At 49.7% G+C, this 15,838-nt stretch overlaps 1 protein-coding gene across 2 annotated transcripts; it reads right to left on the bottom strand.

Annotated features, from left to right (window-relative positions):
- Positions 1-5,054: 5,054 nt before the first annotated feature.
- On the bottom strand, positions 5,055-15,405 carry SOX10 (SRY-box transcription factor 10). 2 transcript variants are annotated; one of them, XM_010224150.2, is made up of 4 exons: positions 15,253-15,405; positions 13,703-14,157; positions 6,254-6,519; positions 5,055-5,845 (listed from the first exon to the last, which is right to left on the bottom strand). In XM_010224150.2, the coding sequence occupies exons 2-4, from the start codon at positions 14,110-14,112 to the stop codon at positions 5,130-5,132; spliced, it is 1,392 nt and encodes a 463-aa protein (XP_010222452.2). In that variant the 5' UTR covers positions 14,113-14,157; positions 15,253-15,405; the 3' UTR covers positions 5,055-5,129. The 2 variants fall into 2 exon arrangements, with proteins under 2 accessions (XP_010222452.2, XP_088388003.1); XM_088531877.1 differs by lacking the exon at positions 15,253-15,405 and having other exon boundaries at positions 13,703-14,277.
- Between the last annotated feature and the right edge of the window lie 433 nt (positions 15,406-15,838).

The following is a 15,838-nucleotide window of genomic DNA, read 5'->3' as shown; positions in this document are numbered from 1 at the left end:
TCTTACTTTTAGCTGAACATTTTTGTTCTTTCCCTTTCTCATCCGTCCTATATGCCCAGGAGAAGAGTTTTTCTTCTCCCTACCAGCCTGTTCACTGTGTTCTTTGTGCAGACGATGTGGGCTATATTAATGGGCTTAGAAAGCAAAGTGCCTTGCCTTTCTTGCAGTTTTTCGTCGGAGAAGCCTATCCCTTTCAGCTAGATTAAAGGCTGTAGGAACTACTTCCTCTGCCACTGCCACCCCTCCCTGCTCACAGGACCAGTAGCCAATTAAACCACTGTTGTACAGAAAGGATCTCGCAGGTACTTTGGCTGCGGAGGGACTCTGGCTCTCCAGCCCTATCCTTTCTTAAAACGGGCAGAGGCTGGAGTGCCCAGACACCTCCATTGCTTCCCTCTAGACAGTTGGGCCTTTGTGCCCTAGGCAGGTTGCTGTGGAAACCCCCAATTTCCTCCCTGGCCAGAGCTGGCTACGGGGCTTCTCAGGAGTATCGTAGAGCAGCTTCCATCAAGTCACCTATTGTTTCCCTGCTCCCGCTGCTTATCAGCGCGGGGGATCCCCTTTCAGCGGCGCTGCCCGGCCGGAAGCGCCGTCGCCACTTGCTGTCCCCCCAGCTCAGCGCCGTGCGTTCGGTGGCTGCACTTGCTCCAGTGCAGCTGCGCTCCGGCGCGTGGTTGCACTGATGGCAGCTGCAGGCGTGAGCACGCTTGGGCCCTCTCGGCTGTACGTGCTGCGTGGGTCTTACAGTGTTGGCAGAGCAGTTAAGCTATGAAGTTCCTTTAATATGCTGTGTGAGAAACATGCAATAATTTGTCCCCTTAAACAGAATCACAGAATGGTTGAGGTTGGAAAGGACCTCTAGAGATCATCTAGTCCAACCCACCTGCTCCAGCAGGGACAGCCAGAGCACATGGCACAGGGTGGCATCCAGGCGGGTTTGGAAGATCTCCAGAGGAGCAAACACCAACGCTCTCAATTCTTGATGCACAGAGGGGATAGATAATTAGCCCCTTTTACTGCAATTGAGAAAAGTTGGGTGTATGTGTTATAATCTACGGGAGCTTCTAGTCAGCCACTACCTGGTTTTGTTTCTTCATCTTCTGTGTGCTCCAAGATTTGAGAGGAAGACCTGAGCTCTTGGGCAGAGCATGTTGAGTGTGTCTCTAGAAGCAATTATCAGTTTAAAAGGGCCCTTGTAATTCTTTGTGTTTAAAAGAAGTTAAATTGAGGGGAAACAAATGGAAAGCAAGCCTGTGGTACCTGCTGCTGTATCTTTATGTTGGTCTAGGAAGAAGCTTTCCAACTAGGTCATGTTGAATACTGTACTTCCTCATATAGAACATGTTCCCATATAGAACATGTAAATACTGTACTTCCTCATATAGAACGTGATCCCATATAGAACGTGTTCTCCATGCTGTGCATGTACCCCGTGCCTGCCGAGGAGCATCCACATCCCACAGAGAGTTTATATCCACGTGCCTGGCAACCTGGCTGACGCACCCAGCCATGTATGCCACTCTTGGTGTTCCCTGTCAAAGCATCGGTCCCTCGCTGCTTTGATGTGCCCAGCGTTTGAAGCGCACAGGAGGGGCTGGCTTTGGAGGCAAGACTGCAAGAGCTGAATGGGTCTCTGGACAAAGTGACAGGTCAAAGGGGATGTGGAGCTGCTGGCAGGTAGGGAAGGGGCTGGCCCTGAGGAACACGAGTGCTTCCTGGGCCAGGCTGTCCTTACCAAGAAAAGGTTAATTTGCAGCGCTGTGGCTTTCAGCCTTCTCCCCCCACCCTTTGTGGAATCCTTTAATCACGTTGGTGCGGTGAAATTTCAGCCCTGAAATGGTGCCTTTGTGCAATCGTTTTGGCGTCCGCCATGGAGCGCGGGGGTCGTTTTCTTGTCCTTTTTTTAAATGGCTTCTTTGTTTCCTACCCGCCTCCCCTCCCCAGCCTTGCATCTGTATCAGATACGATTAAAGGGATAGGGAAGGATGCCGGGCCAGCTCCTGCTAGACTGCAGGAGGAGTAGTTAACCCCTTTACTACCAGCGATGTTCTCAGTCCTGCCTCAGTTGTCAGGAGACTCCTAGGTAAGGTGAAGCATCCCCTTCTGCTGGAGAATGGTTGAGGCAGAATGTGTTCCCTTCCTTAGTTTGCTTTTCCAAGAGCTAGAGAACGATGATTGCGTCAGGTTAGGGGCTTTCATTTCCCACTCTCCTGCTCATCCCCATTACGTCCCTTACTTCCACCGCTCTTGTGGCCAGCTCTCCTACCCCTAGTGTGTCCGTGGCTTCCCTGCTACCCCACAGGTGCTCCTGACTTCCTCAGCGGTGCAGTCGTCCTCTGCGCTCTCCCTGTAGCCTGTAGTTCAGGCTAAGATTTTGTCTCCAGCCTAACGAGTGGCCGTGGTCCCCCTTTGCACTGAACTGTTTAGTTTTACACCACTGTCAGCTTGACACCACAGCTCAGGAGGTCGTTACGCTGCGGGCGCTCTTGGCCCTACACAGGACTTCATCTGAACAATGCTGTGAGCTTTAAAAAGCTTTGAATATGCTCCATGGTTCATAGGCATCCTACTTGCTCTACTCGTAAGGCATCTAGTGAACACAAATTCACTGGATAAATCATATGCCTCTGCCTGGAAATCTTTTGGAACTCTTCAGTTATTTTGGAGCCCCTGTATTAACTGGGGTCCTAGCTAGCTACCATTGGCCTTGATAGATGTCGTCCTTAAGCAGAGCAAAATATGCTGTACATTTTTTTCCAAACATCCTCAGATAGTGTCCCAGAGCCTGAGAACAAAGAAGAGGGTGCAAATCTATATATTCTTGAATACACTGTGTATGTGTGTGTATATTCAAACACGCAGAAGCCCAGGAGTATTTGAATTTCTACAGAGAAATTCTTGATTGCTTCCGAAGTATGTGTGTTCATGTATGTGGGGAAGGGGCTTTTTTAAAGGTATATGATCTACCACCTGGAGATGAGGAAATGAGGAGGTAGAAGACCAAGCTCCTGTTCTTGAGAGTGTTAGCAATCACACCAAGAAACAGTTGGGTGAAGCACATACAAAACTGTTCTTATTGGATAGGTTGAATTGTGTAGGCTTCATTGTATAGGCTGAATTTTATCCTATACAATTTTAGCCTATATATTTGTGAATGGTGGATGCTTCATCTACAGGGAGGAGTCTGGTAGATCATCCAGAATTTTGCTTGTGTCTTCTCAATGATGGGCAGAGGAAAGCTGTGCACAGGGTCTGTGTGGTGGTATAGAGACATATCCTTATGCAGAGACGGGGGGGAGAATTTCAAGAAAGAGGTAAAAAAAAAAAGCAGACACATGAAAATGAAACGTTTAAGTTTATTATTCCATATGTTTAATGCAGAGTTAATGGTGCTAGGACAGCATAGAGACTGGGGAAAGGGAGGTGGGGGAGGAAGGTGCTACTTGCATAAATAAGGGGGCAAGGCTGGAACAGGTTACATGCATACAGGGAGCAAACATTCTACATGATCTTTCCAGATGCCGAAAGGAGAGGACACCCATAACTAAGGGAGGCAGGAGGGCATCTGACAGTCATATCAGCAGAGGGAAACAGTGGCACAGATCACAGTCCACGTTTGGCCAAGGTATTTTATCTTGCTAGACTGGAATATCCATTGGAAGGTCCCACAATATGTCTCTGCAATCAATTGCTGGGAGTGATCTTTTCCTGCAGCCGTATTTGTGCCAGTTAGCTCCCTAGCATGACAAACCACCCCAGTCCTGGAGAAGACAAGGGACCAGTAGGCAGACCGGCCTGTCGGGCTGAAAAAAGAGGTTGATATGAGCTGGGCAGCTGGATGCTTCCAGTTTGAAATGCAGCCGGGAAAACGAGTTCTTTCGTACCTCTTGTAGGCTTATTTTCTTCGCTGTTATCCAGAAGCGTGTATTTCTACCTTGCTTAAAGCCACGAGAACATCTTTCCATCCTTAGCAAAGGTAGGAGGGAGGTTTTGACAAACTGGAATACGTGATGATCAAACGAGCAGAGATGCAGACCCCATTAGTCTGGAGTTTGGAGTAGGGGTTCAAAGTGAGTATTGGAATCACTTTGGGAGGTTGGCAGGTGAGGTTTATGCCTGTTTTGGATGCGATGACAGATTTCCTATTGCTTCGACATTTCACACAGGCCCAGTCAGACATTGGAAGAGCAAGGACCAAATTTGGCTGGAGGTTGTTTGGGACACTGGAGAGATTAGAAAGGACCGAGATACCAGTAATGCCAGACGAGTGATTCAGAATAATTGTAAGAAAGGAGGATTTGCCCACAGCACCTTTATGAGGCCCAAATCCCTCCTTACCTCTCCCATACCTCCTCACACGAATACATGCATGCTACGAGATGAATAAAGCTAAAACCAACAATGCGGTTCCTGAGTCCAATGTACTGTTCAGTCAAGCCTTAAAATCTCTATGCAGGAAAGAGCGTGGGGTCAAGCAGGGATAAGGTTGGAGAGGAGAGGCAAGGAGAAAAGCTAGGTTGCAGCTGTGGAAATCAGCAGGGAAGCAAGCGTAAGTTGGTCTTCCAACGGGGATCAAGATTCATGCATGTGTGAATCTTAGGCAGGACTGCTGCACAACACTGATCTCAGGGAAGCTGGCTGTGCCATCCTACCTACTACTCCTCCCAAAACATGTTCACCAAGGTGCCCGAGCAACCACCCTTCACCCACAGCAGGTAACAAAGAGTTGGCCATTACAGCCTATTGGAAACACTTGCTAACTCACTGGAGCAGTCTGGGGAGGAGGAGAAAAGGAGAATCTCTCTTGTCTTACAGTCCAGGGTGACACACAACGAAACCCACCACAGACCAATCACTCCATGTCTAGAATCCTCCTCATCTAGAAGGCCAATAAGGTGTTGCAAGCCAGTTGGATGGCCTGCATGAAATTGGTAAAGGGCAAAAGGACGAAAAACCTTCCTGTAGGCGAGTGAGCCAGCGATAGCCGGGGTCAAGAAAGGCACTTCCGGATACTCAGTGGGTTCTGGTGGCTGGATAACACTGAATGACCTCGGAGTTCGGAGGCTCTTCTGCCTGCGCTGATTCTTCGGACCCTTTCTGTCGCTGTTTTGGACACTGTTCCCCATTCCCTATGGTCTAGAGAGAGTCGTATACACAGGCTGTTCCCAATGTGTGGGGCTATGGGACTGTGGCACGGATGGTGCAGGGTCAGAGATGGCAGTGTAAAGGGGACGTTGGGAAGGTCCCATATAGGAGAAGGCAGAATAGAGGCCGGAGGCTTGGCTGGAATGGCTGTAGTAGGGTCCTGAGGGTTGGTGGTCAGGGTAGTCAAACTGGGGCCTGGAGATGGAGGGGAAGGCTGAACCGTAGTGAGGCAGACTAAGGGATGTGTAAGCTATCTGGGAGGTGGAGGGCTGGTCAGTGTAATGACCTCCGGGGGCAGACCCTTCTGTTTTCACCTGCGCTTTGGAGTCCACCACCGATGAGGTGGCGGTGGACAAGGAGACTCCGTGCTGCTTGGAGATCCAGGCAGAGTGTCCACTGGCTGCAGCCAGGGCACTCCCCAGGCCGTAGCCAGCAGCCGCGGCTGCTGCGTAGCCCCCAACATGGCCTGGATGGCCAGCATGTCCATTGGGCGGCAGGTATTGGTCAAATTCGTTGACATCAAAGGTCTCCATGTTGGACATCACTTCATGGCTGATCTCCCCGATGTCCACATTGCCAAAGTCGATGTGTGGCTTTCCCCCTTCTCCCAGAGAGCGCCCTTCTCGTTTGGAGTCGGCTTTGCCAGCCTGCAGCTCAGTCTTGGGAGTGGTAGGAGGTGTGGGGGGACCGTGGCTCTGACCTGCAATGTGAAAAATGTTTTGAGGAGGAAAGAGAGAGAAAAGGTGAGTTATCACTTTATACCTGGGCTATTACATATGCCAGCTCCACTCCCCCCAATACTCCAGCAACTCCTCAGCTGCAGACTTCAGTGAAGGGAGAGCGAAAGAGCCAAAATTAAACTGGCACCTTTTTATATTCTCTTCTGTAGGAAGAGGCAGAGTAGAATGATTCCCTAGCTCACTGAAGGAATGCAAATATCTGAGAAACTCAGGCACGCCCCAGCAGATTGGTGACTCCAACAAAGCTTGTTAGAATCATGAGGAAGGTGTGAACCACATCCCAAAAGTGGTAACTTTTTTTTTTTTTTTTTTTGAGCCTTTGAGTTCACTGTAACCTGTCCATACACCTATGGACACTTGGGACTCACCTGAGGAGTGTTCTGGGTGCCCATCAGACATGGGTGACCCTTCCCCAGGATGTCTGTGATCCAAGTGGGTGCTCTTGTAATGGGCCTGGATAGCAGTAGCCCCGCCAGCTTCCCCTTCTACTTGGCCTTCGCCCTCGCCCTGTGTGGCCTTGCCATTTTTCCGACGGCGTGGCTGGTATTTGTAATCAGGATGGTCTTTTTTGTGCTGCATCCTCAGCCGCTCTGCCTCTTCAATGAAGGGCCGCTTGTCGCTTTCATTTAACAACCTGTAGAGGCCAAGGTGGGAAAGAAGAGAGGAGGGGAAGGAGAGGGGCAGGTATGTCAGGAAAATAACCCATGCATAGCATTACGGGACACGGCAAGTAAATATGGGCATGAGGCTGTTGCCCCATTTAGGAGGTTTCTCAGAACAATAGGGAGAGCTTGAAAATATTGCAATGTTTTCCTCCTCATTGTTAATGTTTCCTCCTCATATTAAGCCTTAACACTAGTCAGTGCTAGCACTACGACCTCCTTCCCTAGCTGCATTATGATTCTTACCTCGGTAAGTTCAGTGCTCTTGTACATGTAGTTTCATCCCCTAAGGCAAATACAGCCTTTCACAGTCGTGTAAAATAAGGCAGGGCAAGCTGCTTTCAGACTGTGGGCAAATCAAGGGAAGATGGGGTCATCCCTCAAACTAAGTAGTACTAAATATTATGTCATACCCTTGCTACTCAGAGTGCTGTCTCTTGTGTGTCTTTGCTTTTTCCCAGATTATTTATTTACTTCAGTTTAACCTTCCATGTTTTCAGAGGCACTGCTCTGAGTTTGAGGTGCTACTGAGTACAAATATCAGCGTTTTGTGTTGGCTCCACAGGGCCATGGAGCTCTGCATGGAGTCTGCTGGTATTTTAAGTATCTTGCAATATCCTAGAACAGAATTAAAGAAGATTTAGATGGAGGAAATGGAGAGTTTATTTTGCCACTTCCTGCTCACCCTACATGTGGGCAATGTGAAAGCCTGGAACACAAATGTCCAGCTCTACTTGAACATAGTCTACTAGCTGTAAAAAAAAAAAAAAAAAAAAAAAAAAAAAAAACAACTGCTACATTGCTGGACCTTGTAGAAATAGATGAGCTTTGATCTCTGGATGAAGGCACTAAAGATGCAAACTGCTTCTCTGTATTCTGCCAGATTATGGGCTACTGTATTTAAGATAGGATCTCCAAGGAAATCACAGGCAGAACTGCTCAGAAAACCTGAAGAAGAGATTAGACCTCATTGCACAGGCCTTTAACAGCTTCTCGGTTGGAAGTACTTTGGTTTTATTTTATGATTCTTTTTAAATATTTTTATTTTATGATTCTTTTCAAATATTCTTGCAACTCAGAGTCACCCTGATTTTAACCAGAAATCGGTGCTCTGAGAAAGGCACCAGTCTCTTCCTATGTACCTACCTGTACCAAAACACAAAAATATTTTCCAATAAATGTCTGTCCCCTTTTTCCCTCCACAAAAGAAATGCCTGGAGACGGGAAGAAACAATCCCAACTAGGTTATGCTGGCACCTTGATACTCCCGAAGCAATTAACACTAATTTGCCGAATTAGGCTAAACTGTGGCAGTGTAGAAGACAGGCCAAGAATGAGCCCCTGAAGAGGGGTAAGCGATATGGCTCAAGAAACCATGCAGCTAAATGTATGTAGCTAAAAGTGCCAAGGAGAATCAAAGGGATCACTAGACAGCAACTGATGGGTTTCCAAACACCATTTTGTCACTCCTTCTTCCTCACCTTCCCAGCTAGCAGACAGAAGGCGTGTGGGGAGGTCTGGAGCCCCTTACGGGGCTGACCCAGGGTCATTCGGGGCAGCCGAAGAAGGTCATGGCCACAGCCTGCATTCCACCACTGCCTTAATCCCAGAGATTAGAACAACTGAGCCACCATGGATCCAAGACCAGCTTTCCTGCCTCCTTCCTGCCACCCTGCACCATGCTCACACATCCCAGAGGGCTCTAATCCCTCCTGCTGCACTGCTCCAAACAACTTTTCTAATGGGTCTGAGGCAACAGCCCTTCAAGCTCTTAAAAGTCTTGTAGCCCCTGGAACCATCACAGAGTATAAGGCAACCTTGCCTCAGCCTCATCTTCATCCTTGCAGAACACCTGATCTCCGATTAAAGTTTTCTCTTGAGGAGAAATCAGGGAACAGAGGCAAAATCCACAGCCTTGAAATGCTTGACACTTCTCTGTAAAGCAACCACGCCTGGGATTGTCTATGCTACCAACCAAGATGGTGCCAGAGCTAACAAGAAACCTTTTAGTTTCTTGACGCAAAGGGCCAATACACTGCACAGCTTTGATCTGCAGGAGGTACCAGGCAGAGAGCACAGAGCTTCCAATGTGGCCACCAGAGGAGATCAAAGCTCAGCCTTCCCGAGCTATCTCATGGATGACCTGAACAAAAGTCACTTGAGGCTACCCAAGAGTCAAATCCTCTGCTCTCTGATCTCTGCCTTGTGTCCTCACCTCCTCTCCCCTCGAGAGCGGCCCATTAACAGTGCCCCCAGCAGAACGGCAAAAAAGTCCACTCCCCACGTCTTTGCCTTCTCCTTTCCAAGTCTCCCTGCTCCCTCCTCCCTTCCACTGGGATCAGAGCTCAAATCGGCTTTAGCAAAGTGAAACTGGTGCGAGCAGGCAAAGGCCAGGAGATTTGGGGGATTTAGATTTCACTTGTTTCCTGCCCTCCCCCTCCTGTGTCCTGTCCCCCATGCTCCCCAGTCAATAATGTGAAGGAATCTCACATGGGCAGAGGAGTAAAAATGGGCAAAGCTCTGACAGGGCTTAACCGAGTCCTCACTGCCCTACCCAGTGCCGAATGCTCAACATAGACCTGAGAGGAAAGGGGGAACCTGCAGGCACCTTGCTTTGGGAGGAGAAAGAAGGGCTAAAATCTCTCCACCCATCTCTTTCAGCCTCTTATTATGGCCCAGCATTGCAATGGGAGGCCACTGCGTGCCAGGGTACGGGTATGGCAGCCCGAGGCCCGTCTCTTCCCCGTGCCTCAGCTGCTGATGAGTCACTATGGCAGTGAAGGGGTTGGTTATCTCCCAGCATGGCTGATGCAAGATGAGAGCTGACTTGGAAGCAAAACATCTGGGCGGGCTATCCCGCACGTCCACAGCGCCTGACTTTGCGGGCATGACCCTGTTCCCTGGGCACTTTGCCTAGGTGAGGTAGGGTGCGGGAAACTACAGTGTGTGCTGCCTCCCAGATGCAAAGATCCCTTCATGGGGTCTCCTCACCCCTCTCCACACTGTCTTCAGCTCCTCACTGCTCCCTTCTTCCCATGTCCGCTTTGTTTTCAGCCCTGGAGATGGTGCTGCTTGGTATTTTGGCTTTGAGTCATGCTGACATTTTCAGCAGCCAGCCTCCATTTGAGAGCGGCTCCCTGTCCCGCCCTAGGGAAGGAAAGCCGCCAAGGCGAGCTCTAGTGACTGCCAAGCACAAAAACCCTCCCTTCAACTTCTTCCTCTTCTCCTCCCCTTTCCTTCACCAGCTACCACCATTTTAGTTTGTTCGGCCCCTCGAATACTCACCTCACACACCAAGTGGGTACAAATTGGTGGGGGGCAGATAGGACTGTAAGCTCCCTGGCACTGCTGGCTCTAGCCCTCAGCATCAAACAGGTACTGTGACCCTCAAAGAGGAGAGGGTCTCACAGAGGAGAGACTCACAGAGGAGAGTCTCACAGCTCTCCACCTAGCACTTGGGCCCATGGAGATGGTGGTGGTGGCTGAAGGGGCTGTAGGCTGTCTCTACTCTGCCTCTGGCAAACCCCCCGCCTTCCCTCATGTGTCACAGCAATGCCTGCTGCCACGGCCCTGTGCTCCTTACTTTGCCAAGTGTTGGAGATGACCCCCTCACCCTTCACCCCCTGCTCACGGCAGCTTCTTTCTGTCAGGCCTCCTCCTGAGCCTGGCGTTGGAGCGTGTGTGAAGTGGGGAGAGGATGACGAGAGGTTTGAAGCCAAACCCCCCTCCTCTCCTAGCTCCTTCTGCCCCCCACTGCCTCAGGGGACATTTCTCTACATAACACTGATGCAATGTGGCAGCGCTGCCAGCCGCAGCGGCTCCCTCTGGCTCCCTGTTTGCCTCCCTCCATCTCCTGCAGAATGGCACCTTTCATACACGCCGGCTCCCCAGTGCTTTCTGTGGCGCAGGGCTGGAGCCCGCAAGCCCCGTGAGCAAACATGGCTTCAGGCCTGCACACAACAGTTGCCCTCTCCCAGCTGCTTGTGATGCTTGAGTCTGGTTTGCAAAGCAGCGTGTAAGACAGTGTTAGGTTATTGCTCAGCCTGCTTTAAAGAAGATTTTTCAGTCCCCTTTCCAGCCTCTGCCATCCCCACCCAGCACTAGTTGCTAGATTCACACTTGGTTTAAGGGTTGTTTCCAGACACTGTTCGTGATCACCAGCTCTAGTCCCCATTTCTCTGCCTCACATACACTGCCTGTACACTTTTTACCCAGCCTACATGGAAGTATAATCCAGAGAGCCCACATTTTCTGAAGCAAGTAGCCATTTGGACTGTGAGGTTTGTGTGGCCACCTTAGAAGGGTGGGGATGTGTGAACAGGCATGGCCCCTTGCAGAGACACTGGTCAAACATCTGAGACCAAGCCATCTCGAACTCGAGCTGGCTGCTCTGGGATTGTGAAAACACATAGGAGCTATACTCTGGGGACAGCATAGACCAAACAGCATGTGGGACGAGCGCCAGCAGGAACCCAAAGGAGGGAGACGCAGCAGTAACATGGCTGCAAGGCTGTGTTAGGTTTACTCAGAGCTACAATCCTTGTAGCTTTTAAGGCACTTCACCTGGACTTTTGTGGGCTCATTTTTCCCCCTCACACTCACAGAAAGACAAATGCAGGCAGTTCTACCCAAGTCAGATGCCGATCTGATGCCTGCACGCTAACCCCAGCTTATTCTGCCATACTGTCCCATACAGGCCGACAAAGCACCGAAAGCCACAATCCGCACTAACAGCAGTGACTCAGAGGAGACACGCTCAATAAAAGTAACTAGGTTAAAACCCAGCATCATTCAATAGTCACAACCCCAGATCTGATCCTGCAAGCTTCTTCATGTGACAGACACACTTTCTGGCCACACAATGCCCTAAGAAATGCCAGGGGGTCCTTGTAGGACCACTATTTTCTACAGAGAGCAGCATCCCCTGTCTAGGAACAGTCTCATTAGGCTGGATTCACATTGCCATGAGAGCAATGCCATAGGAATAGGAAGCTAGTCAGGTATTCCAATGTCTCAAGGGCAGAGTTTTGTGTCTCTGTATGCCGTTTCTGTAACAGCTACAGAGAATTTTACTGCTCTGATATATTTTTACAGGAAATACAGTGTTTGAAGGGCAGCCAGGGCTATAAAATAGAGAAATATTTTGCAACAAAGGAACAATATCTTAAAATAACACTTTGGGAACAGAAAGATGTCATTTCTGTCCTCCAACACGTGCCCTTCTCTCACAGATTCAGACATGAAGAGGTAGGAGAGGGGAACCAAAGGGAGTTGGAAGTGGAAGAGTGAAGGCAAAGTAAAAAGGAGATAGTTAATGAAGGCATGAATGGAAGAAGATGTTGAGGTGACACTAGGAGATGATAGCTCTATCAGGTGAGGGTAACAAGCACAGGGAACAACAGAGCAAACAAGCTGCCTATCTAAATGGAGGCAAAAGGCTGGTCAGTGGGATGAGAACTGAGGATCATAATTTCGCCTGTGTCCAGGCGAAAGGTTGGCATGGCTTGAGGTTGGAATAACTGCTGTGGTAAAGAAGAGGGAATGCAGCAGAGAGCAAAACAGAAAGGCAGGAAAGGCCATTAGTAGGGAGGACTGTGATCATCCCCTGTCTTCAACTTTTCAAAGCAATCCTTCGCTTGGGTTGCGCTAAACCCTGATGGTTTGGGGTAAATAGGCCGACACAGGCCTAAGGACATGCTTCTGCCTTGTAGGCAAGGAGGTTTGAAGTCAGAAGGAGACTTGGGCATTAGCTGATGAATAGCGTGCATTTTGCTTCTACTTGGAAGAAATGTCTCTTGCCTCATCCACAGTTGAGGGCTCCCTCTCCAAAAATGCCATTAGATCTGGAAGGGGCACAAGAAAGCGTGTTCATATGAGGCTGACAGCCATGATTTGTGTTGCTGGTACAAACCAAAGGGGGTGAGGGTGCTGGGTAACCCTGGCCTTGCAGCATAAAGCATCTACAATTGGTTGTTGGGTTATTTGTGGAGAGTGTCAGACAGGAAAGAAGAAGTGCAGCTACCCTACATGCGCTGCTCGTGTACGATGGCTCTCTGTGCACGCACACATCCCACACATATGTGCACACCTGCAGGCCTGCTGCAATCTCTCTGCACATGCCATCAGTGCCTCTGGCACTGGCTTTTCCAGAGATAGAAGAAGAGGTTTGGAGAGGGAGGGTATGGAAAAGGCATGAAGAGCTGCACAAAGCTCATCAAAACAGGTGCTAACAAAATGGAAGGCCAGAGGGAAGAGCACATGTGTGTGCTGGCAAGAAGGAAAGGGTATCCCTCCAGAGACAAAGGAAATTGGTGCCAGTTTGAACCAATGTGTCACAGGAGAGCCTGCTAAGGCTGTGAACATTTCAGGTTTGTTGAGTGCTGTAGACTTCCAGACAGCCGGCCTGCTGACAACACTGCTCAGAGATAAAGGATCATCTGTGCCTAGGATATATACCTAGAAAGATACTGTTTCATCTCTTTCCAGCATTCCTTCTCTCTCTTCTTTTCTAGAAGGGTCTCCCCTTGCACAGATGACCCCACTTGCTGACCCTGCATGGTCTGCCAAAACTGGGATCACGAGCCAGCCAGGTCCGCAGGCAGTTATCGGCAAGGTCATGTACATGCCTCCAACCACTGCTCCCTTCCCCTGACTTTTCTCCTCTGCCATAACTTAATTTCCCACTTCCTCTTTGGCACTGTGCAGAAGATAATCCCTGTTAGTGCTGGGACATGTGTTTAAACAGGCTTGAGGCAATGCAATTGCAAGTGACTTAAGTTTGATAGGGCTCAGTCCAGTTCCTATGAGTGAGCAATTTCAACCAACAAAGGTGAGCTAAGAAAATCAGATCTCCCCTGATGGCCAGACAGTTATTTCCAGGCAAGGACCGGGAGTAGAGTATATTGGCTCAGGAAGAAAGGACACCAGGCAAAGTTAGAAGGAAAAATAATGGGAACACAAGATAAGGGCTGCTGAGAGGGATGGAGGTGAGCTCTACAGAAGATGCTTTCACAGTATTTAACAATGATTCTTGCCCCATTCCCCAATCAAGAGACAACCCCTTAACCCCATTATATCTCCATCCTTCCACATGACCACACAGTCCTCTCTACAACGCCTCAGCATCATGCTCCCCATATCCCTGCCTAATCTTACCTCCAGAGCTTCCCCAAGGTCTTACTGAGCTCCGCGTTGTGGAGGTGCGGGTACTGGTCAGCCAATTTCCTGCGGGCAGCTTGTGCCCATACCATGAAGGCGTTCATGGGTCGCTTGACGTGGGGTTTGCTCTTGTTACTTCCATTGACCCGAACAGGCATAGGTACCAGGGTCCAGTCATAGCCGCTCAGCACCTGGCTGACTGCCTCCCGGATGCATACAGGGAATTTGTCATCGTCCGCCTCTGAGTCTTGCTGTTCCTTCTTGACCTTGCCCATCTCTCCGTTTCCAGAGCCGGCCAGGTGAGGAGAGTTGTCTGATGCCATGGAGGGTCCTGGTGAGAGACAGTGGTGGTCTTCAGAGCCTACTGGGCTCATCTCCACCTCTGAAAGGTCTTGATCATCAGCCATTATTGCTCTTGAGCCCTCTCTTCCTTCTCTGTATCCTTCTTCTCACTGGGCAGTGGAGGGAGGAAGACAAAAACAAAGGAAAGAAAGGAAAGAGGAAAAAAAAGAGAAATGGAAGAGCAAAAACCAAACCTAAAAGGAACTCCAAACTCTCCAAAGAGCTGACCACGAGACAGGGGCCACTTGATAAAAGTGCAAGCAAAGCAATTGCCATTCACACCACAAAACCCGTGATCAATGGGGGTGGGAATGGGTTGGGGCCACTGATTAATTGAAAGCTCTCTACCTCTGCAGTAGTCCGGATCTTACATTTATAGAGAGGCCTGCGGCAGCTGCCTGGAGTTGCTGAGGACAGAAAGAATAAGAGGGTTTGGGGAGCCGAAAGGATAGAAACATGGATGGGAAGCAGGATGGGTGAGCAGCTGCAAAACTTGTGTCAGGAAGCGACCGTTTCTTTTTAAATCTTGCCTTGAAATGGTGCACGGGGGAGTCGTGGGAGACACCGTGCCAGCAGTCATATTGATAAACCAGAGCAAACCCATCTCCAGCTACAGGAGAAGCTGGGCAGGAGGTACGGTACGGCAGGGAAGCCAGCAAGTGCGGCGAATGAGCATTCAGCAACCCCTATCCTGGTGGAGCAAAGTGCACTTATACAAACACCCATCCCGCACCTACCTCCTCCCAGCTCACGAACCAGACACTTAAAATACATCAGAATATAGTCCCCCAATATGCATGTACGGGTATGGGTGTGTATGTATAAATACACACACACACGTACATATATAGACATATGCTCATACATAGAAAGTTTAACTTCCTTTGAGAAAAGCCAAGGATTTGAGTTGCCTGCCCCATATACTCATCCTTCTCTCACTCCGTTTGCAGTCACCTCTAAAAATCCCTGCCGCCATGCAGCAGTTTCCCACTTCGGAAAAGACGCGCTCTGAGAATAAAGGCCTCTCTATCCCATTCTATCCCATCATCCAGAAATTAAAAAAAAAAAAAAGAAAAAAAAAAGAAGAAAGGAAGGACCCTTGCTAAAGAAATTGAAAAAGTAACAGAAAGTAGGAAAAAAAAAGTGCGAGTGAGCGGGTGAACGTGTGTGCGTGCGTGTGAGCGAGCACAGGTAGGAAAACTTACGTTGCTGGCTGGCGTGCCTGGCAGATCCTGCGAGGGCTGTAATTTGTATCCCAATAGCCCCTCTGTTCTCTCCTCCGGGCCCTGGCGGCTTACGGGAGCGCTGCGTGGGGAGGCTCTCAGGCAAGTGCCATTCCTAGAGGGAGGCTTGGTTTTTACTAATACCCTGGCTGGATGTCTCTTGCAGGCTTTGCTGCTTAGCACCGGGGGAGGGAAGGGCGGAAGGTGGAGCTAAGCACTTCTCAGAGCCAGAATACAGTCAGTTGGTGGCAGCGGGGAGGGGACACGGGCAGCCCCCCACCCCACCTCGGGTGCATGCACGTTCCTCACTTTCCCTGGCGCCAGCTTCACCGTTAATATTGCAACCAACTTACTGTGCTACTCCCACCATCGTGGCTGCAGTTGTGATCACACTAGAGGGTTAAACTCAGGAGCTTGGGGGCAGCTAGGTGCGGGGAGGGAGCCCATCTAGGGTGAGTCAGGGAGATGGCGACATGCCTTGGAACCAGGTGCTCTCTCCTTCCTTCAGCCAGCACGTTTGCTCATATGAGGCCTGATGCCCTGGATGCTCCCAAAGAGTCATCAGTCA

Source organism: Tinamus guttatus, unplaced genomic scaffold (genome assembly GCF_059628265.1).
Source record: "Tinamus guttatus ecotype Peru unplaced genomic scaffold, ASM5962826v1 Tinamus_guttatus_pri_ptg000439l, whole genome shotgun sequence".
Lineage (NCBI taxonomy): Eukaryota > Metazoa > Chordata > Aves > Tinamiformes > Tinamidae > Tinamus > Tinamus guttatus.
The sequence above is the reverse complement of the archived record's forward strand: the minus strand, read 5'-3'. Positions and strand labels throughout refer to the sequence as shown.